Here is a 22,551-nt window from a genome sequence, read left to right on the forward strand (position 1 = left end):
CACAGATCACACACTTCCAGCTTCTCAGTCTGAGATTCTGCCCGAGGGTGAATGTTAGGTGACATCTAATAGTAACTAAAGAGAGAGAGAAAATGAGAAGCCTTGGTGTAATAAATAAGGTATTTTAACACCCTAAACTTATAGGAGCTGAACTAGAAAATGGTCCAGGGCGACTCAATCTGCACGAAACAATAGGAAGGGGTGAAGTCTAATATGTGGTTCGACATGAAAGCAGGAGAAGCTCTGTCTCTCGCTCTATCTTTAGAATTTCTATGATTCTCCATTAAGCAGCACTCAGAACAAACTGTTCTGATTCAATAACATGGGACTAACAACTCTTTCACGAATAATGGACTATGGTGGCTACAAGCTTGATAGGTTTGAGGAAAACTGTTTATTTTATCCTAGATTGTAGAGGAAGCAAATGAACAAGAAAAAACATAATGTAAATACAAATAAGTGCAATTGCTTAATACAGAGCACAAGCTTAAAGTGGTAAAGATCTTTAAAATCCTGAAAAATAAATCTTTAAAAAAACTTCCAAATGCCCAACATGGTATTACGTAATGGAGATTAGAGTTAAAAACAAAAAACAAAACAAAACAGAAAACACACACACCTATGACCTGAGATAGTCATTTAAGCATTATTTTATTTAGTTTGGCCAGACAGGGATGGATAATTATTTTGCTGGAAAGTTCAGTGATTAACAGGCTGGTGGTCAATTTCCGCTTCCAAAGGGCCTGGCATTTTAAGGAGGTCAAAATTACAGTCACATGGAAATCTTCAGTTCTCTCTCTCTAAGGCCACAGCGCAACACGGTAGACCCGCATTCGTTATTTTAACTCACAGATGTTGGGAGAGTGCGTTCAAATATTTTCCCACTGCTTGCATGCTATAGAATCTATAGAATGGTAGCTGAAACTTTCGTTTCAGATCAGCATTATCAATCCCATTCAAAAGAGTTGGGACTGGAAGCTCGTCCAAATGTTTTCTTCTCCATTCAATCTGACACCGATCTGTGGTTTGGTCAAGAAAACAATGCAGGGGGATTTTGCAGGCATGAAAGTTCTGTTTTATGTTGTCTCTGTAGACCAGACTACTTTTATTCTCTTCTGCTGTGTTTTGGTGTCTCACAGAAACTGTAAAAAAGTATTGTTTCAGATGTGAGCATGATAAAACCGTTTACGTTCATTTAAACCTGCAATGTTTTTGAAAATGCAGTTCACTGTTATTCATAGAGATATTAGCATTTATATTTGCAATAGCTGCTACAAACAATGTGATTTAGGTTTGCTCTTTGTTAGTAATAAATAATGTAATGTATTAATATGTATCTGAGTATTCCATAATTTTTTGGAATTTTCTTTGGTGTGAATTAAAAAATTGAATTCTTCGTATTGGTAATATTAATATTTGCATGAGGGATCTATTTTTGTCTTAGCATTTCATTATTTTTTGATTTATCTATTATATATGCCATTGCACAACTGGATTTCATGAATGAATCACAGAGTAAAGTCTGAATTTATTACATTTAGTCTTCTCATCAAGTTTCAACTATGATACCTGCACTGTGAATGAACAAGGATATTTTTTTGTATTATTGAAATTTGTGATTTGTTCATATGATTCCGAAAAAAAGTTGCAGATTATTTGGAATTTTTATGATGTGGATTGGGAACAGTGGATCGCACTCGCACCTCACAGATGGAAATGCATGTGTTCAAATACAGGACAGGCCTTCCTGTGTGGAGTTTGTATGTTCACCTTGTGTGTGTGGGTTTCCTCCAGGTACTCTGCTTTCCTCCCACAATCAAAAAACATTCATGTGAATTTAATTGGTTACTATAAATTGTCCCGAGGTCTGACTGTGAATGGATGATGGATGATGTGGATCCAGATTTAATGTTTCTCACTTTTTTTCGTCGAAGGCTGTTCGAGTTGTCATTTCAGAATGAATGAATGTGATCTTACCACTGATGAATTTTAAATTTCACTCGGGTTTGTAATGTCAGCAGAGTCGGTCTTGCTGGGCTTCGAGCCAAGAGGCAGTATAGCAGCATCAAACACAGGCAAGACAGTAAAAGCTGTCACCATGGTAACAGGCGAAGCTGCGGAGTGCCGTCCATGAGGTCAGAGCGAGATGTGGCCCTGGACAAATTCTCTTCAGTCACTTTTTAGTCTTGAAAAATATATTTTATAGCCAAATCAGATTGAGAAATTATGAAAGATGGAATGACTGAAAATAAATAAGTTGTTGGTATGATATCAGTTGACTCGTTTTACCATCCTTAATTGTTTTAATATTGATCTGTCTTTCTCCCTCTATGAGTGTTTATTTTAATCATTATTAGCCACTCATATTTTAGATTTTGTTATATACAGTTCTTTTTTACAAGCTATGTTATACTATACTATTTCGTTCTATTTTATGTTATTATGCGCTGGATTATTTTGCTCCATGTTGATTTATATTGGTTTTGATGGTGATGCTCAATTGTCATAAAAAAAACACAACCAGCACACAGTGTTTTTCTTTTCTTTTCTTCTTAAAGCAGAATTTGTTGTGTTTTTGTACTGGCCTGCTGGCAGTGACAATAATGATGGCATTTTAATAATGATTCACCAAGCTGAAGCGGCACCAGGCCTGCACAAAACAACGTAGGGTTCATGCAGAGCTCTGCTGTTTATGTCAGTATTCAGATTTCAACTCATAATGTATGTCTCCACATGTTGGAGGTGATCAAATCTCTTTTATAGGCTGACAAACAGTCCATTAACCATGAAAATTAAAAGAAAGTTGGAAATGATGCATCCTGATCGCTAGGTGTCGCTGTTGGGCTGCTGTCGTTGCAGCTCAGAGCTGTCCAAGGTACTGATACGACGCATTTCTGCTGTGGCGCTGAAGGGAACTCGGGGACGAATATTGCATGCCAATTTGAGCTGCGGATAGGAGAATGAAAACACGAAATTACACTTGATATCATCAGCATTCCATCAGCAGGCAACAGCAAAGTCTACCAAAGAAATAAGTATTTTATATACCGACTCAGACTGAAGGAATTATTTAATTTGAGCTTTCATACTCCCTCTATTGCAGGATCAATCCTGTTAAAAAAAAAACCCAAAACATTTTCTTCCTTAGGTTGCTCTGATGACTTCTGCAAAATATATTTACCTCCACCATTTATCTCTCCTGCCTTCTTTTTACACTACCGAAAATTGCGTTTTGCAGACCCCTTTGTCACGCCAAACATTTTGTAGCTTTTCTTTGTGTTGGAGCCAACCCCACAATATTTTAAACACGCATCATTTTTAAAGAATTCTGCCCACATATTGTACAAATTGACTTCCACCATACTGGTCAGTGCAAGGTCATCTCAGTAGGTTGTTTTCTTTCCTAAAAATACCCTTTACCATACATTCTCTCTGTGCAGGACACCCATTGGGTAAATGACCATGTGTGTGTGTGTGTGTGTGTGTGTGTGTTTTAAATAATGTCGAAGAATACACTTATTCTAGCATCACGTTATCTTGCATATGGGAGCATTGGTGAGAACCCCATTCATAGAATTTTTCACTGAAAAAACGCCCTACTCGGCACTTTGGTGTCTTCTGTTTTATTACCATAATGCTGCTTACAGACCTCCAGCCCACCCTAATACCATACTATCTCACAGGGCATTTTGTTCATTTAAAACTACTATATCATGTTTTCTCACTTGTGGAGGTACATTATGGGGCACAATCCCATTTTCTTCCACAAAAAGAGTACCCGCGAGGGCACTTCTTTCTCGATTATTACACATGGAAGCACTCTGAACAACACTTTCTTCTGGTTTAAACATAACAGGAGCATGGGAAACACAACTTCGGTGTGTTTCCTCTTTGCTTCACTTGTTTAGATGTGGTTTGTGGGCTTATTTGACTGTGTGGGCAAACGTGAGTAAACCTTATAATAACATAATTTCCAGCAGTCATTCATTTTCTTCATAAATAATCCAATGTCAATAATCTTGTTTTGAAGAATCTTGTTTGTATGATACTAGTGTTTTGAAACATCATGTTTTTGCTCAATCAATAAATTGTACTTTTGAACTACTACATGAAGATCATTTAAACTCTTTGAAATTAAAAAGTGGCATGATTTCAATAGTCACAGCTGCTCACACTATTCCAGTGTGGACCTTTAGATGGCGCTCTCAGTAAACAAGCCACAGTTGAGGAGGATGTGTAATAAGAGCAGAGTCAGAGCTTCATGCACTCAGAGGTTTTCAATGAACTCAGCAGTCTTGAGTCATATTGCGCTCCGTGCGTCAGGATTTCCAGGTCATCCGCCAGCTTTAAAGACTCAATCACAACTTATTTAAGGACACGTACGCAGACGTTTTCCTTTATTCTTAATTGCCACTATCGGGAGGAGGACTGTCTCGTGTGAGAGGTCCGCAGGACGCGCCCGCACCTTTTCCTGCTGAAGTTATCCACAGAAAACCTCGCGCATCAGTGCGACTGAGAAGTTGCGTGTGTGCGGACGCGCTCGCCGTCAGTCCGCGCGCCTCCAGTCGAAAGTCATGCCTGACACGCGGACTCGCACGATGTTGAGCAGACCCGGAGCTTCATGCATGTTTGGAAAATGATTGCAGCCGGGAGCGAGCTTTCCATTATGGTGAGGAGATGTCTGCTCACTTTCAAACCGTTCAGGTAAGAGCACGTTGTCCTCATCTAATACATCAAATGACCGTTACTGCTCTTGCATGTTGGTTTATATTACAGCCTTGAAGCCACATCATGATTAAAATTCAGCTTTTTTACAGTAATATCCTCGGTCAGGTATTAAACACAGTAATTATGGCTTTTTTCAACAGAGAAAGTCTTACAAGTTCAGCCCAATTGGAATTAATTGGAACAGCAGGGCTCCTGCTGTGTCACAATTAAGGTTCCTCAGCTCAAAGTCGCAGCAGCAGCAGTGAAACCAATTCAAGCAGACCAAAAAAAACCCAAAACCTCATTAAAACTTGACAAGATGGGCAAGACATAAACTGAGGACCTGGATGGCTTGTAGTAATTCGTGATATCAACATTGGCACTCTGCCTTTAAGTTTTACAGTCCCCTGATGTTTACAGCCTCCTAACTGAAAACAGTGTTGTTATACATGATAAGCTGGTGTCTGAACTCGATTTAACACCCAGTGAGAAACTCCCAGGGATTTCAAGTGAATGATACAGACAGGGTACTCACTGCATGCAAGTCTTGGTTTTCACCTTTATCTCCCCTATTGGATCTGGCTCTATCACACACCCTAGCTGAGTGCCTGCACCCTCTTTGCTGTCAGCTTTCTGCACCATTAAATCCACATATAGAAAGTGAGGTTTGCAGAACAGAAGTGCCACAATCTGTCCCTCAGTTTGCCTCCATTAAAGGATTGTTTCCAAACATTTCCTCAGCATGACTCCTAGAACGCTCAGACAAACCCTCTTTTAAGTTAATCGCTCCAAAGCGTTTGCAAATATTTCTCAGGCTTTTGAAACAGTGTTCTCTCGCCAAATTGCAGCCAGTCGCCTGTAACTGACTAGTTTTATTTTGGACATTTGGTTGCTGAGTGCTGTGTGATGTAGAAAAAGTCACCCATATAATGGTTCATTTGAAATGACACAGTCAAGCGAGTACACAATGCTTATCTGATGCCCAAACGGAGCGACATAAACTTTTAAGAATAAGTCCACGCTCCATCAAACCTCAGGGGGGGGGACTCACAAGTTCTGACTTTGAACTGAACTTGAACTGCTACTTTTCCTCTGCTGTGAAATAACAGCATCGCTTCTGTCATCTTCCTCACCTACTGTCTTGCCCTTGTCTGTCCTCTATTTTTCATCTTCCTGTCCCATGAGCTCTAACCTTGTCTTTTGTCACTTAATCAGCTCTTTGGCTTTATCGCTCTCCTGCAGGATCTTTGTGGTGGGGATCGGCTTCTTCAGCCTGTGCTTTCTAATGACCTCTCTCGGGGGCCAGCTCTCAGCCAAGAGATCAGGTGATTCTCCCTTCACCATGCGAGCTGAAGGTAAGCCGGCAGTTACACACCAGTGCTGCTTGGTAGCCTGTGACTCCCGTGTCTGCGCCCTGTGCTGGTAATGAACAGCCTGGACACATGCCGAGAGCTTCGTGGGGATTCCCTGATTGCTGCCATTGGGCTGACAGACCTGTGTTGAGGAGGTGTTACAGTCACATGGACGGATTCCTCTCCTTGGTCATTTATTGTCTTTTTTGTCACAACCTTAGTCTGGCTCATATGGATACATTTTGTTGTATGCAATGGTTGCTGCTTGTGCAATTTCCATAATTATCATTGGCTGCTATTCGTTATTGAGCTTGTACAGTAACAGAAGATTCTGCAAAGGTGGTAGACTACTGTCGAAAAAATGCAGCAAGGAGGCTTTCTGAATAAAAGGGTCGATAGTTTTTTTTTTTTTTTTTTTTTACTAAATAACTAAATGCAAAGCAAATGAACAGAATTAATGTGTGTATTTGGTGACTATGGATTCCAAGCACCAATATTTTCATCTTAGTAAAACTTTCACATAATCTTTAGAGAGAGAACAAATAATAGATCTTATATGAACATGGGCTTCGAATCCTTTTGATTTTTCTTGTCCATCTTTATTGACTCATTCTCTTGAGATTGATCTTTGGTGGGTTCTTCATCTCCTTACACCCCTTTGTTATTCATGTATTCTTGATTATGTTGGTGGTGTTGCAGAATAATCGCGTAGCCTAATCAGATGACTTCCTGATTGTGTTACTTGATGGGTCGGTGGCACTTTTACCAACACCTGCCTAAAAGTCTTGAACAATCCCTCCATCCATACAAGGCTCATCCATCTTCATCCCAGCTGACTGTGAGTGAAGGCAGGGCTAGTAGCCAGTCCATCACAGCACAGTATTGTAGATAAATGGTATATTGTATATACTGGTTTTTAGAGTGTCAAGTGTACCACAGAGCAGCGGTGGAAGAATGACCATGATCATGTGGTTAGCGAAGTTCAGTTCTGCTCACGGCAGAATGAATTGATTTTCTACTCACTCCATACTTTCTCTGCTCTCAGTGGAGACACTAATAAAGGGTGTAGACTAATAATTACTAACAAAGTAATGGCTTTGTAGTGGATTCCTTCAAAAGGACGCAAATTTGGAGACTTATGTATTCAATTGTTTTTGTAATCTAAAGAAGCCGTGGGAAGAGAACCAACCCCCCCCCCCAAAAAAAAAAAACCCCAAAACAAAACAAACATAAAATAAAACAAAACAATAAATTGGACATCCACCACTAAAAATACTCAAACATCTACAGCATTGTATCATTTATCCTCAGGTGAAAAGCACATATTTCTTGATTGTTAATTTAGTATTACTCTTTGATATCAGGAACACTTACCCTCTCACACTTCACAATACCACAAGTGAAGTAAATAGTATTTGTGTGATAGTGTGAAGTGTTGAAGTACCCGGTAGTACTCTCCAGGTCAATGTTGGAGACCTTTTTTGGAAATTGTGATTTAAACAATCCAGTTCTTCTGAAACTGGGCTGTATGGTGGTTAGTGCTATTGCTTCATGACGAGTTCATCATAGGCACTCTGGTTTTCTCCCTCAGCCCAAAAACGTGTGTGTGTGTGTGAGAGGTAAATTGGTGACCCTAAATTGCCCCAAGGTGTGAATATGAGTGGGCGGTTCTCGGTCTCTCTGTGTTTAGCCTGTGATGGGCTGGAGCGCAGTTCCAAATTCAGCGCCTTTGGCGATAGTCAGCTGGGATCGGCTCCGTTGCCACCCGACCCTGAACTGTATAATGCGGTGTAGAGGACGGATGGTTGAATACAACCTAAAGGAAAAACAATCACAGGTCTTTAATGGAAGGGTGTAATAATAAAGCAACCAAAAATGAAATGTCCTGTACTTCTTGCTGACTAGTGACTTTTAAAGTCACAAATGTCAATAACACACCTACCCTTCTGGTATAAACGGTATTATGATCATGGGAGGATTTTTATATTGTGTGTCTGTGACCTCTACAGTCGTCATAGTGTACTTTAAAAATCGTGATAAAGACCTCGCTCTCGCAGTGATCAACAAATCAAAGCCACTGTGAACTATATGCAATCATCCCTGAGTAAAAAGTTGTTATCTTTCTCAGCACGTTCCCCGCGTTTGCGCTTTGTGCCTCTGCATATAAACCACTACAGCATGGCCCATTTGGGAGTGTCAGTGTTAGCTTTTGGGCTATTGTCTGTCACCTTTTTATCACAGCCCAGCACATTGTTGACACTGCGCATCACGCTCTGCAACAGATACCAGCTGGCATGAGACGACGCAAGGCTTCCATCTATTACAGCTCACCCAAGGACACCAGTTGTGCCTCGTTTGCATTGGTAACGTATTGCACTGATGTCATTTCTATTCAAATGGAGCAGCAGTAATCACTTCTTCCATGTTGAATATATGCACTATGACTCCAAGGCCAATGAGAACGCAACATGTTGTAGTGTGGTTGTTTGTCGAAAGACAGTGTTTCTGCTGACTGACTGCTGTAAATATTTAGGCTATTGAACACTTCACTATGCCTCGTAGTTCAAGTACCTCCTCAGGAAAACCATTGTTGTAATAGTCGTGGAGAATGTAGCAGCAAAGCGTGTCATGGGAAACGATTTCAAGGATCTCACCCATTTATGAAATCGCACATGACTGAGCTGGTTGGAGGTGTCAGGGAGAGAGGAGGGTGAGACAGGAGAGCTGTCTGATTAATTAACCACTCGCAGGCTACAGTCAAGGGAAAGCATCCGGCCTCCGGCTCATTAAGCACTGCCTTGCTGCTAACCAGGGAGAGCTGAGTATGTAAATGCTCGTTTCTCGCGTGTGTGTGTGTGTGTGTGTGTGTGTGTGTGTGTGTGTGTGTGTGTGTGTGTGTGTGTGTGTGTGTGTGTGTGTGTGTGTGTGTGTGTGTGTGTGTGTGTGTGTGTGTGTGTGTGTGTGTGTGTGTGTGTGTGTGTGTGAGAGAGAGAATTAGCAGCCCTTGAGTTTGTGTAATAAATGAGCTGGGCTGCATTGTTTAGTGGAGCCGCACCTTGGTTGTGCTTGTTGTACACTCCCATCCATGTCTTCACTGTTGGAGGCTATGGAGGGCTACGCATGCACACACACACACACGTCTGCACACCGCGCTGTCACTCTTCCCACCCGCGTGAGTGAGATGTGTGTCCGTTTGTGCTGGGAGTGTGAAAATTTCATAGACAGTGGGAGCAACTTAACATTCAGCGTTCTGAACCTCGGAGGGTAAACAAAATCGCCAGGCTGTGCTCAGAGAAACCACCACACTGTTTACTGCTTGTCTTCTGAATGGCAATATCTGCCTGAAGAGCAAAAAGGTGTGAAGAAAAATATGTAATCATTGTCTTTCTGCCTCCCGTTTTTTTATGCCCTCTTGTTTCCCTCTAGCTGTCTCGCTGCTTTTCTCATTACAGGTTTTCATCTACCTCTTGCCTGTTTTTTGGCTCTATTTTTCGCAGCGATATAGATTTCTGCGTGAGTGGTGCACTCATTGACACTGCGCAGCCAGGGAGCCAGAAGAACATACCGGGCTGCGTTTGGATACAAAGCTGTATCCAGATTTAAAATGCATGCATTCACTTCATTACTACCCCTTTGAAGGTACAGGAAACTAATGATGTGGTAAAAGTAAGAGTGGGGACAGAGGGAGACTATTTTCACCAGAGTGGGAAGCATGAAAAGGCGGAGGCGTTTGATCCCAGATATCTTAAAGGCTCCAGAGGTGTACTGTAGCTTTCTAATAAGCTCTTTGAAGACCACCTTCACAGTGTGTCCTTTTTGCCACAGGGGTCTTAATGCAGCTTAAGCACAAAGAGAGAAACAGGCCTAGGATGCTTTCAGGTTTTACCCTGCTTAGAGCAGGACTAAATGGTTCAGATATTAATGTGCTCCCTGTTCTTACCTGCACACTCCAGTACCAGAGTTGTTGTTTTTTTTTATTAATACCCTCTATGTGTTGAAAAAGATATATTGCACACTTTTGCTTCTCAGCAAGGTCAGGTAGTCTGTACCTGCTCAAACATGCTCGCTGACCTTCTACACTTGCAGTCACAGGACATTTTTCATATGTAAATATAATGTGAGGCCTGACCCATACAGAATGAAATGAAAGCTTTACAGGGAGCATTTATGCGTTTAGAGTCTTTTGTCAAGGACCCACATTGGTGGCAATAAGTCCGGACACTGGTTTTAATCCTTCGACCAGCAATATTTTTTGGAGGAAGAATCTAAAACCTGTGTTTAATTTGTATTTATTAAGTTTTTTGATGTTCGGAAGTTTTTATTGAATGATCCTTTTGAGTTTGTTTGTTGAGGTGTTGATCATGTTTTGGCTACTCCAATAACAGTTGCAGATAATTAAGATCTTTCTTTTACTGTATTACACTCCATTGCAACAACACCTACCAGCTACTAAAGCAGAATTAAAACCTTTCTGACATAGTCAACCATAACTGAAAAATCTGAGTAGTAAAAGTAAAACACACAGCAGAGCTGCTTTTATTGGCTTATATTATATTGTAAAGGTAAACCTAATGAGGTGGCTGGTGAGTGCTTTTTATTGGATTGAACACATTAAGTCCTGTAATATAATTTTCATTGCATCATGATATTCTTTGGCAAACACAAGATGATTAGTTTTTAAACACTTCAGGGCAAAGCCAATTTTTTTACATTTTAATTCAATAACCAAATACAAATCATTATAATTCCTATATACTTCCTTGAATTTCCTCTTATGCTTTGCATGCATAGACAAGTCTAAACAATCTACTCTAATCACAAATAGAAGGAAAGCATAATTTCCACAATGAGGTCAGCAACTAAATTGTTTTTTGTTTTCAGTGATTCTAAATTTTCCGTCATAGTGACTGCGAGTGTGTGCGGCTGTCTGTTTCTTTGTTTGCCCTGTGGATTGGTGATCTGTGCAGGGTGTAACCTTCCTTCACTCATCCTGAGATCAGCTTCAGCACCTGCCACCCGAAATTCAATAAAGTGGTAATGAAGATGGATAGTGATATGATTAGAAAGTCTGTTTTAGTCACTGTGTTAACTGCTCTTTTTTTTTTTTTTTTTTTAGATGTGTGTGTTGACCAGCCTCAAGGTGAAATTAATCACAGCTAAGGAGTTTCTTCAGTCATTGCTGAATTTATTCTTCAGTGTCTTTATCTTATTTAATGGCTATGCACCTTCAGATTAATATCCACAAATCAATCCATATGTTCTTTGCTGTATCTGGTTCAATGTCATGGGGCACAGAAAGACATACATGCTCACGCCTATGGAAAAACATTTGTTTATTATTATTTACAGCCACAATCTTGTTGTTGTGAGAAAAGACAGAGAGAAAAGGATAGGACAGAGACAGAAAGCAGCGAAGGACAAACAGATTGTCATCAGAAGGCAAGCTAATCCACTGGATGCAGACTAACGAGTTCAGGAGGCTCCGATCAGAGAGAGAGAGTGAGAGAGAGCTGCAGTTACTGTCTCCCAGTGGTCTAAACCTATAGCAGCTTAACACCAAATCGGTTTATGATGACCTTAACTAACTCTAACCACAAGTTGTTCCTAAATTAGACAAATGTAAACTTAAAAGTAGAGACTGCGTTAGCCTCCTTAACTGAAACTGGGAGCTGGTTCCACTTGAGAGGAGCTTGATAGCTGAAAGCTCTGGCTCCCATTCTACTTTTAGAAAACCTTTAGAAAACAAAGTGTTCTGCCGGCGTAATATGGGACTAAGAGTTCTTTAAGATATGACAGAGCTATTCTAAGCTTTGGAGGTAAAAGATAGTTTTAATTTCTATTCTCGACATCACACGAGGCCAATGAACAGAAAGTGAAAATGCTGCATCTCTCGCTGAACTTCCTTGTTTTGGCTTATTAAGTTTATTTGTGGTTCAGTGTCCCCAGCACAAGAGACGTATTCACATCAAAATAACAGATGAAAGAAAATATGTTGAATTTGGAAGGGAATAGTCATTACTTGTTTGATGAATGTTACCAACCCTAACTAAACTATGTCTGAACTGAATTATAAATTATATAATAAATAGCTTGCACTTTTTAGGAAAGTATTTTACCTTGTAGTTCGATTGATTGTGGAGTCGAAGTGATGCATCAGGTGTGTGTGAGGAACATTGTTCAGCATCATGTTTCCATCTTTTTGGACACAGAGAACTTTTTTAGTTCAGGGCTCAGCAATCTTCACTTATCCATGAATGAAAATGAGCATCATCCGCTGTTGCTCATCGGGATGCTGTGACATTTGCAGGTCTATCGCAGCTGTGAACTTCACTACTTTGTTGGCATGAAGAATTGAATGGGCGACGTGCTCGAGGTAGAAGTGTTCTCCTTTCCATCGTGTGCAAATGTGATGAATAAAATAAACTGACCTTTGCCTCTGATGAAACTTCAGCAATGCTTAAGGATAAGTGAAAATGAATGTGCAGGTGACAGTCTGTCTGACAAAGGAGGCTTTTGAATAAAAGATGACTGCTCATTGTTCACACTTTCACAAGCTCTTGTTGTCTGGTGAAAAGAGCAGCGATTTTCTCCTGAATTATGGGGCAGGTATGACAACAAACGCTGCAGTTATTGTTGTTTTCAGGAGATGGGCAGTGACACTTGACCAGATTCAACTGCCAGCATTTCTTCTGTATCTCAGATTGCTTTGTTGTTTACAGCTTTGTAGCAGCTTCTATTAAAAAAAAAAACCAAAAAACCTTCGGTATGCTTTTAGGGATTATTCTGACACGTTTCAGATAAGACATCGCTATACAAGCAAAGTTGTTAATCATCCCTCCATGTGGGTTGAGGCTGTTGAAACACCATTTGTGTTGCTTTAATTTCGTGTGTTAATGTCCTATCAGTTAATTAATTGTGACCTGAGGGAAGCAGTGGGCAATTAGGTACTGCAGTTTTAATTATGGCTTTTTCTAAAGCATCTGCCATGTTGTAATGGGCTCCGTTGGAGCGTGCCCATGAGTGTGTGTAAGTACTTTGACACACACGCAAAACATGTACAAACAATGGGTTTGGAGCTAAATAATGCACAGACAACACAGCTGCCTTTTCAAAGTAAAACGATCTTGTGTTGATCCAATAGTTTGGCTGTTTCTGTGTGTTCTGGTTCCTGCGGATTGCGCCATTGATCAGGTGTTGTAAGATGTCTGGGCTGCAAACTGGGCCAGCAAGTCCACTTCCTTTCTTGGTTTCGGTAGGCTACCCCCACCCCCCCCCCCCCCCCCCGTCTTTTGTTGCTTCTTTTGCTTTCATGCATGTTTTTGTCTGAAAAGAGGGAACATGTTTATGCAAACTAGTGAGAGCATAAAAGGATGAAAATGAAACTCTTACCGTGGAAAATGATAGCGTGCTTTGACATGCTGCAGAGCTGCGCTAGTCTACCACAGGGTAAAGTGAGTACTGTGTGTTTTTCATAGGTATGGTTTTACACAGGTTCAGTTTCTTTTCTTTTTTTTTTTATGAAGGTGTGTGCCTTCAGCATTTTAGTTAAAAGAAAGTACACTGCATTAAAGTGTCATGTTTCAGTTTTCAACCAAGTGAAGAAAAAAATTGTGTAAACTCAGTTTTGGCCCTCATTTCTTTTTTAATACCTACTTTGTAATACACTCGTACAATAATGATTAAAACCGGTAATGCGCAAACAATTTTATGTAAAGTTATCCACCATAATGTAATGTGAGTCGTTTTGACAAAATCAACAGTTCATTTAAGCAGGTGCACAGAGGGGAGAAGATAAGAGAAATGGGTTACACAGAATGGTACCAGAAAATTAGATAAGCACCAAATTATTGAGAGGAAAAGTAAAACGAAGTGTTTTTCAGCCATTTACTTAACTGATCTGTCAACATTTCATCTTCCAACCATATCGAGCCAAACCAACACAAAAACCCTCCGCAGGATAAAGGGGTTGAATTTTCTTGTCTGGCCAAGTCCGTCACCACATCTCAGTCTGGCTGAGTCGCTTTGTGAACGCGGCAGACAAAAGACCACAATACCCACAAACCGAGGGTGGCAGCAGCTATGAGACTCTGGGAGAGTATCACCAGGGAAGCTTCAAAGCATCTACTTATTGTTCTGAGACTGCATGATGTTCCAGACTGAAAAATAAATAAAGCTTTACTGAATTAAACACATTCCTAAACCTGCAACCACTATTTTATGAAAGTGGTCTCCATTATACCCCAAACAGTCCTTTCAGTGTTGCATGGCTGCAGAGTATTTTGGACAATTGGTACGTTCACAACAGGGATAAATGTGTGATCTGTGTTTCCAACACGGAGAAAAAAAATATAGAATTACAAATTCAACCAATTTTAAAATAATAAAACATATTCACATATAATGAGTGTAAAATCAAATACGGAAACTAATCAGGTCCTGAATGAGCGTGACTGCTTGGAAAGTCCCAAATGCTCACGGCCATCAGCTGATAAGACGGATTATTAAACCAAATTAGCATCCTTAATTGCTGTGCATAAAAAAAAATAAGTGGCATGCTGCTAATGATGTGAGCATTTACTGGAAAGTGATGGATGAATGCTTGAAAAGGAAACAAGTTATTGCACCTACCTGACTGGTCACTGCAGAGGCTCCTGTTCCACGAAAACTTCTACTCCTTTATAAATAAAGCTCTTCACAATATTAAGCCATTTTAAATCACCTTTTAAAAAAATCAAGTGGTAACCTAGTGTCTATTTAGCCAGTTTTGATGCAAACAACACATTGAAGTGTTGGATAATAGTGATGAAAGATATGTCAAGATTTTACCTTTTACAGAAATTCACAAGTATATCAAATTGAGACAAACATTTAAGCTATAAATTGTTAAATAGAAGCAATTTTGATCAGTCTTGCACTTTTTTCACATATTTCATTTTGAATAAATGTCACAGAACAATTTTGTTTCACCTTTGTGTCTTAAAAATTCAAAAATTCTACTTTCTGTTATTGTTGTGACTGCCCTATAGACATGCAGCACTGGCCAGTGTTGCATGTAGGTTAAATATTATAATTTCTGCCAGTTTAATGTCTCACAAAATATGAACAAAATTAATGTATTTGCAACCAAGCATTTCAGATTTCTTAGAATTTATTAAAAAAAAAAAGCCCAAAATGTTGTCTTATAAAGTTTTCAATACTGAAGTACAGAGCTTAACACTTCGTATGGAGTCAGAACAGGAATTGTGACAGAGGCATTCTGCTTTGATAGCATCCGTATGCAGCCTAAAAAAGAGGAGAACCGCTTAATCTCAATCACATTTTTCTTGGATGAATATTTGAATTGGTAGTAAAAGGACAGAGAGAGGGTAACGTGAGCCTGTTGAGTTTATAGCCGGTGGGGATGTACGATTTCATCCTGGTGAGGAGTGAGGTGCAGGGCTCTGACCCTCACTCAGAAAACTCACCAGGCAGAGAGCAAATCAGGTATGACACAATTTATTTATTCAGCTTTCAAAGTTGCTAATGGAGAGACACAGAAACAATTACATTTGAATCAACGGATGAATAAATGTTGTGTTTTTGTCTTACTGGGTGCAATACCATATATTTCTCCCTCAGATGTCATAAAGTTACGTCTTCACTGCATCCTGAGGGTGTTGAGGTTGACAGCAGCAAGGAAAGTTTGAGGGTTGGTGGGGGGGGTGCCTTTTCTCAGAATATTTTTTTTCTCTATTAAAAAAAACAAAAAATACATAAGTGAAGGGTAAAACTAGATTCTAATAATATATGAAAACACTGAATGTCTTAAGTGTAAGTGCAATTACAATAATAATAATGAATTATAATATAACTAAAAATTAAGTTTAGTGCAAAACCATAAGTGTCGCAGTTACAACAGTCCGTGACAATATGTAAAGGCTAACCAGATATTTATATTGTAAAGCATCTAGCGTGATCAAAGTTATGCTTTTGATTGCCTGTCCTTCAAAGATCCATTTGCAATAACATCCCCTAGCTCTATATCACAATGTTCTGTCTATTGGAAAAAAAAGAATAAAGAAGAAATAAAATAATGTTTTTGTGGTGCTATTTTATGTAGAAATATTTCTTATTTAATGTTGGTCGATGGACGACCAATTTGAATATAATCCCACTTGTTTTTGCTCAGTGTCTGAATTGAGCAAATATAGAAGCTACAGCAACCTAATCTGTAGAAATAAATACTGTTAATGTTGATTTACTTTGCACTGGATTCATAGATGTGTTTTGTAAAGTCCAGTAAAAATGTTCAACTGTTTCGAGATAACGATGTTCCACTTGTGTCTCTATTTCTTCTTACTAAAATTGTTCCTGCATACGTGTATGTCTGTCTGTACAGTTTCCCTGAAAAAGGTTTTAGACACTAAAGTCTTTTTTTGAATAAATTGTATTGTAATTTGTATTCGATACAATTCTCGCTCATTAGGCAAAACATACACAATAAGAAATATTTGCCAAACCGTAACTCCCACTATAACCTAGATGTATTCCTAACAATAAGCTGCAATTAAATATTTACATAATGTTTTCTTCATTAGGATGATGAGTGCCTGTAATAAAACAGAATTATGACTTAAATAAGGAAACTTGTCATTATAAAACGTGCACACACGCTGCCTGCATGCAATTGTGCAGCTTTTGCAGCTTTCTCGCTCTTCTCTCACACATGTCGCCCTCCGTTTCTCACCCAAGTGTATCACTGATTGTACGAGCGACTCTCGCTGGTCTCTGAAGTGATCTTTGTTGCCGTTTCCAGCACGTCTTCTTGATTTTGCTTCCAGTTATTTGGTCGAATCTCCTGCTGGCCTTTCTGTGTCTGCCTTTGCACCTTCTGTTCTCACTTACAAGTCATCCATGTTCGTACCCAGCAGTGTAGAATGGAAGACGAGCTTTCTGCTGAGCCAAAGCGACTTGTTTGCACAAACAATCAATGCCTGACCTTTTCTCCAAATTCGGTTTCCCCGTGTTTGAGATTTTTTACTTAAATGCATTCACTGGTTTTAAGGCGATATGCGTACAGTCTGTCCCTCTGTGGTTCATCATGTGATGGGCATGTAGTAAGTTTAAGAATCACAACATTTTATTTGGCATTTAGAAAGAGATGGAAAGCTCATTTATTTTCTCTATATTCAATAACTTTTGAAAAACACTTGCCAAATGTGTATTTGTGTCCATAATGCCAACTGTATTAACCTTTTTTTTAATTATCCTGCACAGATTTAGGGCATCGCATTGCAGCTCACTGTATAGCTTCCCTGTTAATGGATACATCAATGGATTGTCCTTATTGAAAGGACCTGTTCCCAGAAAGGGTGAAATATATATTTTAAATCAACATGCCATTTTAGGGGAGTAAAGATACACCCAATACAAGGAAGAAGGTGAGATTGAACACCCTGTTAAAGTTGCCCTGAGGGTTGCGTGATTGAAGGCAGCATCATTTAAACTTCACGCAGAGTGTGGGTTGCATGTGAGCATGAAATGTCAGTCCTGCTTTGTATCATGCCTGAAAACACTCAAAGCCTTGGGCATTTTTTTTCCCCACCTGAAAGAAACATTGTGAATTCAGTCAGTGAGAACTTGAAGCTCGTTCAAGGCCAAACTGAGAATCTTCAGCTCAATGTAAGAGGGACACAAGGGAGATTTTCTTTTAAATACAAGAACTTTTTTTTTTTTCCCCTTATCTGGCCAATGTTTTTGTATGTTATTATTTTGCGAAATCAAAACTGTTGGACAGTAGATTACAGTCTTGGAGAGAGACAGTGACATTGCTGTTATTCTACCTTTCCGGCAAATTGGAAACACAACAAACACTTAATTTATTTGAAGCACCACCAGGAAGCCTCCATCGTCGATGTATGGTCTGTTATTGGCAACATGTGAAAAATTTATTTTTCAGATCCAGTCTTGTCTCAGTACAATGCAAGACAAAATTTAATATGATATATAACGATTAAACATTTAAGACTCCGGTGAGTCAAGGCTCGATGCATTGAACACATTGAGGTGCGTTAAATGTGGAGGAGAAATCGGAGAAATTTCAGCTGTGCGGTGTTGATGTACTGAGTCCAGTACAAACCAGTTTGATCCACTCCTCTGGCTGAGCTAGAAGCAAACTGGAGTGTGTCGAGTAGGTTTGCTGTGATGTTGGTAATAAACTTCTTGCCAAGCCTCTCAAGAGCAATAGGTCAAAGGTCATTGAGGGCTCTTGGCCTGCTGTGCTTGGGGTTAGCTTGCTTGATCTCCGTGTTTACTTCTTTCTTCTCAGCATCTGGTAAAAAACTGTTTTGTAAGAGAATCTCTTGAGTATTCTATAAAATAATTTTGGATACAATCACAATACATGCACACAAACATTCCAATAATACAAAAACCCAATATATGGATGACTCTTCAATAAATACAGAAATGTGCATGATGTTGCGCACATTTAATTACATAGAAAAACTAACACACATATAATATTTTATATCTATATATATATATTTTGTATTTGATTTTGAACTGATTCATATTTCAGATTTTTTTTGTACCTCCACATTTAACCTGTTCCACAGCTTTACGCCACAGATGCAAATAAAAAAAAGGTGTTTTTTTTGTGTGAATGTGCTGTGCTTTTAGATGTATGTGTCTCTTTAACTTGTAACCTCTCCTTCCCTGTCAGAAAGCATATTCCTGGATATTTTCGGTAACATTGTGTTCCCTGCTTTGAACATATGTGCAGTTTTGTATTCTAGCAGATCATGAACCCTGAGAGTTTGTGATTGAATAAATAACTGGTGGATTTGTTGACTGAATGATACGAGCGGGGTTTGTTTTGACCAATGCAAGATGGTTGTAAAGAGATTTTGTATGATATTGTTATTATATATTATTCAAATATGATAGTAGTAATGAGTTAGACTCTCTCCCTGAACTGAACATCTTATTTACTTGTTTGTAAAAGTTGTGATAAAAACTCACAACTTGGTGTCTGATATGCAAACAACTTTAACTGTCTGTGGTGGTTTTAAACATTCCTCCCAGTTGGTGCAGTCAAAATAACCTTGGAGGTTGCGACGACTCAATCTGTCGCTTATTTGTCTAACATGTTTCACTAATTGTTTGTTGACTGGGTTGTAAACTCGTGCAAGCAGAAATGGAGTCAGCAGAGCGGGGAGGGTATAGTGCTATAGATCCATATGTTGTTGGAATGGCTCTATAATGTTTATCCAATATTTAGTTTGATTGTGGAGAGCATGTGACATATTGATTTCGGAGTTTTATCCATGGAGCAGTGGTTAAAGTCACCACAAATACATTTGAGGGAATCTGGAGGGGATAGACTTTTGTTAAGAGAAGAGAATACAAATTTTTTTTAAAAACAAAACACAACAGTGGGAATTCTATGGGAAGATTTAAGTTCAGTGTCTGGAGCACAACTGTGCTGGTTGACATAAAAACAGACCCCACACAGTGGACTTTAAAATCCCACAAAATCCATTATATTTTGTTCTCTTGGACAGAGTTTAACCATGGTCTCTGGGGCAGTGGTGGACGAGAGTTTAGAGAAGGAGACTCGGGAAGTTGAGAGGTTGGAATCCCACCACTGAGACATGAACACTGTGGGTTCCTGAACAAGACCTTTGACCCTAACTCCTCCCCCGGTGCCACTTCATGGCAACCCACTGCTCTTATGTGTAGTTAAGGTTAACTACGAATAGGATGGGTTAAACACAGAGGAGTAGTTTCACCAAGAGGATCAATAAAACATCCCATCCTTCCATTCTTTTGATGAAGGTTACAATTGAAGCTTTCTTATCGTGGTCATTGGCTTCTAATTAAACCTTTTTTTTTTTTTTTATAATAAGCAAACATTGGCCAGGATTACAGATGAAAGCGCCGATACCTTCCATTTCCTCTAACAACGCTGATGATTTGTTTGAACTCGTTGCTTAGGGTTGTCTCCACGTTTTATGATTGTTGTTGGCTTAAGGTAAACTCTTTAGGGGTGGCGTCTTCCTGAAAAGGGCAATTCCACCGTGTAAATAAGGATCAGTCCAAGTGCAAAAATGCTTAATAGCTTCACACCATCCATGTCCCGGGTACATAATGGCCAGCAGACAGATCAAATAAGCACATAAAACACACATAAGTAGAAGAGCGTCTGTGCCTCTAGCAGGTAAGCAACAAAAGCTGTAATCTGTAAAGAGGATAGCAGTATTTTGGCTTTTTTTTTTTTTTTTTAACCAAAACTGGATTATTTCTTTTTCTCACACACTGCACTTTGTGTTGCAGCAGTGACCCTGCCATTTAAACAGCTATTTTGCAAATCATCCTTGCAAATGACTTGTCTGGAGCTTTGTGGCAGTACTGTATATTGAATACCACTAATGGAACTGCGGTCACCAAACAAAGCTTTTGCTCATTCTGACTTTGTTTCAAGAGATGCTGAAGCTCTATATTTGTGATAACTATGAAGGACATTCAGTCTGTTGTGTTTTTCTCCATCTGTGATTTCAGTGCTGAGAGACTAATCGATAAAAACACAGGCACCTCTTTGTTTGACTTCGGCTCTGCTTTGCTTGGTGTGAAATATAGTATTATTATACCAGAGGCTGCAAATTATAGTATATTTGGGGAAAACGATTGTACACCTGTCATAACCAAAATAACAACCCTATTGTTGTACAATACTCAAATAAAATCACAGTGTACGCCTGATTTACTGAGCTCTGTTATGGTGTGTACTAAATTGCAGTTGATTGCGTTGTTGGTTTGTGTGGTTTTTCAGGTGATCATCAAAGGAGAACATCATGTGTGATATTTTGCATGAAACGGGAGTATTCAAATAACAATTGTGCCTTGTTTACACAAGAATAACTACCGGTACTGGAAACTGTATATTTTTCTGTGTTCTTTTGCTTAATTTCACCATGGAGTCATTGAATATTGCACTGAACCCTCATAGGCATAAATGTGATACCATGAAGTTAGACGTGTTGGCGGAGGAAGTTATTAAAACATATTGAAGCAATGAAGATAAGTGGGGAAAAATGCAATATAGAAGGTGATCGTTCACACGGGAAAAGAAAATATTGCAAGTCGTTCAACACAGAAAATCATATAATAATGTCTGCAAACATGTTAAAAACAAAACACTTTAAGATGCAGTAAATCTCATCAATCAATTAGCACGAAGCCCTCCTTCTGTTTGGCTTGATCTGGAACGCGTGCATAATATTCCATATACATGGAAACAAATGCACTAAATGGATAGTGCATGTTGCTGTGTGTGACTGTCAGATTATTTAATATTGTGTCCTGTGATCAGTATGTTTGCACCTGTTTTTCATCACGTAGACCTTTGGTATATCAGGCCCTATGTGTGTGTGCGTGCGTGCGTGTGTGTGTGTGCGTGCGCGTGTGTGTGTGTGTATATTAGTGTTTTAATGGCTTTGTACAGCTGCCCCACCCCACCTTCATCTGTCTCGTGGCCCTGAGACAAATTCTCTCGTCTCTGAAGCCCGACAAAACACAATCATCTGGAAATATGTGACATGGGGACACATGTCTTTTGGGTTCATGCAAATCAATGCAAATCATGAAAATACAATAGTAGTCACACACCTGGCAGTGGTGCGTGGGTTTAATTCTTTCTGCATAATTTTTTTAACCTCTGTTTTGACGTTTTCATTGCGTGTTGGTTTGTCTGTTAGCAGGATAATTCAAATGGATGGATTTCAATTGGTGTTTCAACAGGTGATGTGCAAAGGAAGACATAATTTAATGTTGGGTAATTTTTTTTTTTTTTCCAACCTAAAAGGCTTTTTGGTGTGGGCCCAGGCCAGAGAGACTAAAATTTGTGAGGGATCTGGATCATATTCATATTACATCCATAAGAAAATAGTGAGATACATAATATAATCACATGTATCACAAATAACACAATGGAATTTCACATATATAATAATCACATTTTGTGTGTGTGTGTGTGTGTGTGTGTGTGTGTGTGTGTGTGTGTGTGTGTGTGTGTGTGTGTGTGTGTGTGTGTGTGTGTGTGTGTGTGTGTGTGTGTGTGTGTGTGTGTGTCATATGGGAAGAAGACTGCTAGAAGAGGGGTATTGTCCTTCCAGGTTTTCTTGTCTTGGTATGTTGACGTGTTCAAGGCTAAAGTTGTCAAAGTGAACAAAATTCAGGCCGATTGCATTGTGACACAAAGGACTGAAACACTAAAGCTCTGATGGTGGAAAGACGTAGCTGAAGGGAAGGTACGTTTTATATTTTGGAAAGCAGAGGGGAAAGTTAGGAGCAGGTGAAGGGATCAAGTGAGGGCATCTGCTGAACAGAAAAAGAGAAATACCAACTGTCAGACAAATAATGGGCAAAGGCAATCTGCGGCAGTGACTCGTGTGCTCAGGGAAAATGTTTTTAGTAGGGCTTTCTGAGGGCAGTTGTTTATATTTGGTCAGCC

At 39.4% G+C, this 22,551-nt stretch overlaps 1 protein-coding gene across 1 annotated transcript in view; it reads left to right on the plus strand.

The window, feature by feature from the left end:
- Positions 1–4,666: 4,666 nt before the first annotated feature.
- Positions 4,667–22,551, plus strand: part of mgat5b (alpha-1,6-mannosylglycoprotein 6-beta-N-acetylglucosaminyltransferase B) — a gene marked incomplete at both ends in the record, with an annotated part of 63,852 nt that continues 45,967 nt past the window's right edge. Inside the window, 2 exons of the mRNA XM_080510728.1 lie at positions 4,667–4,704; positions 5,950–6,062. Coding sequence (XP_080366854.1) covers positions 4,667–4,704; positions 5,950–6,062 — 151 coding nt within the window. The remainder of the gene's footprint in view (positions 4,705–5,949; positions 6,063–22,551) is intronic.

Source organism: Blennius ocellaris (assembly GCF_963422515.1).
Source record: "Blennius ocellaris genome assembly, chromosome: 16".
Taxonomy (NCBI): Eukaryota; Metazoa; Chordata; class Actinopteri; order Blenniiformes; family Blenniidae; genus Blennius; species Blennius ocellaris.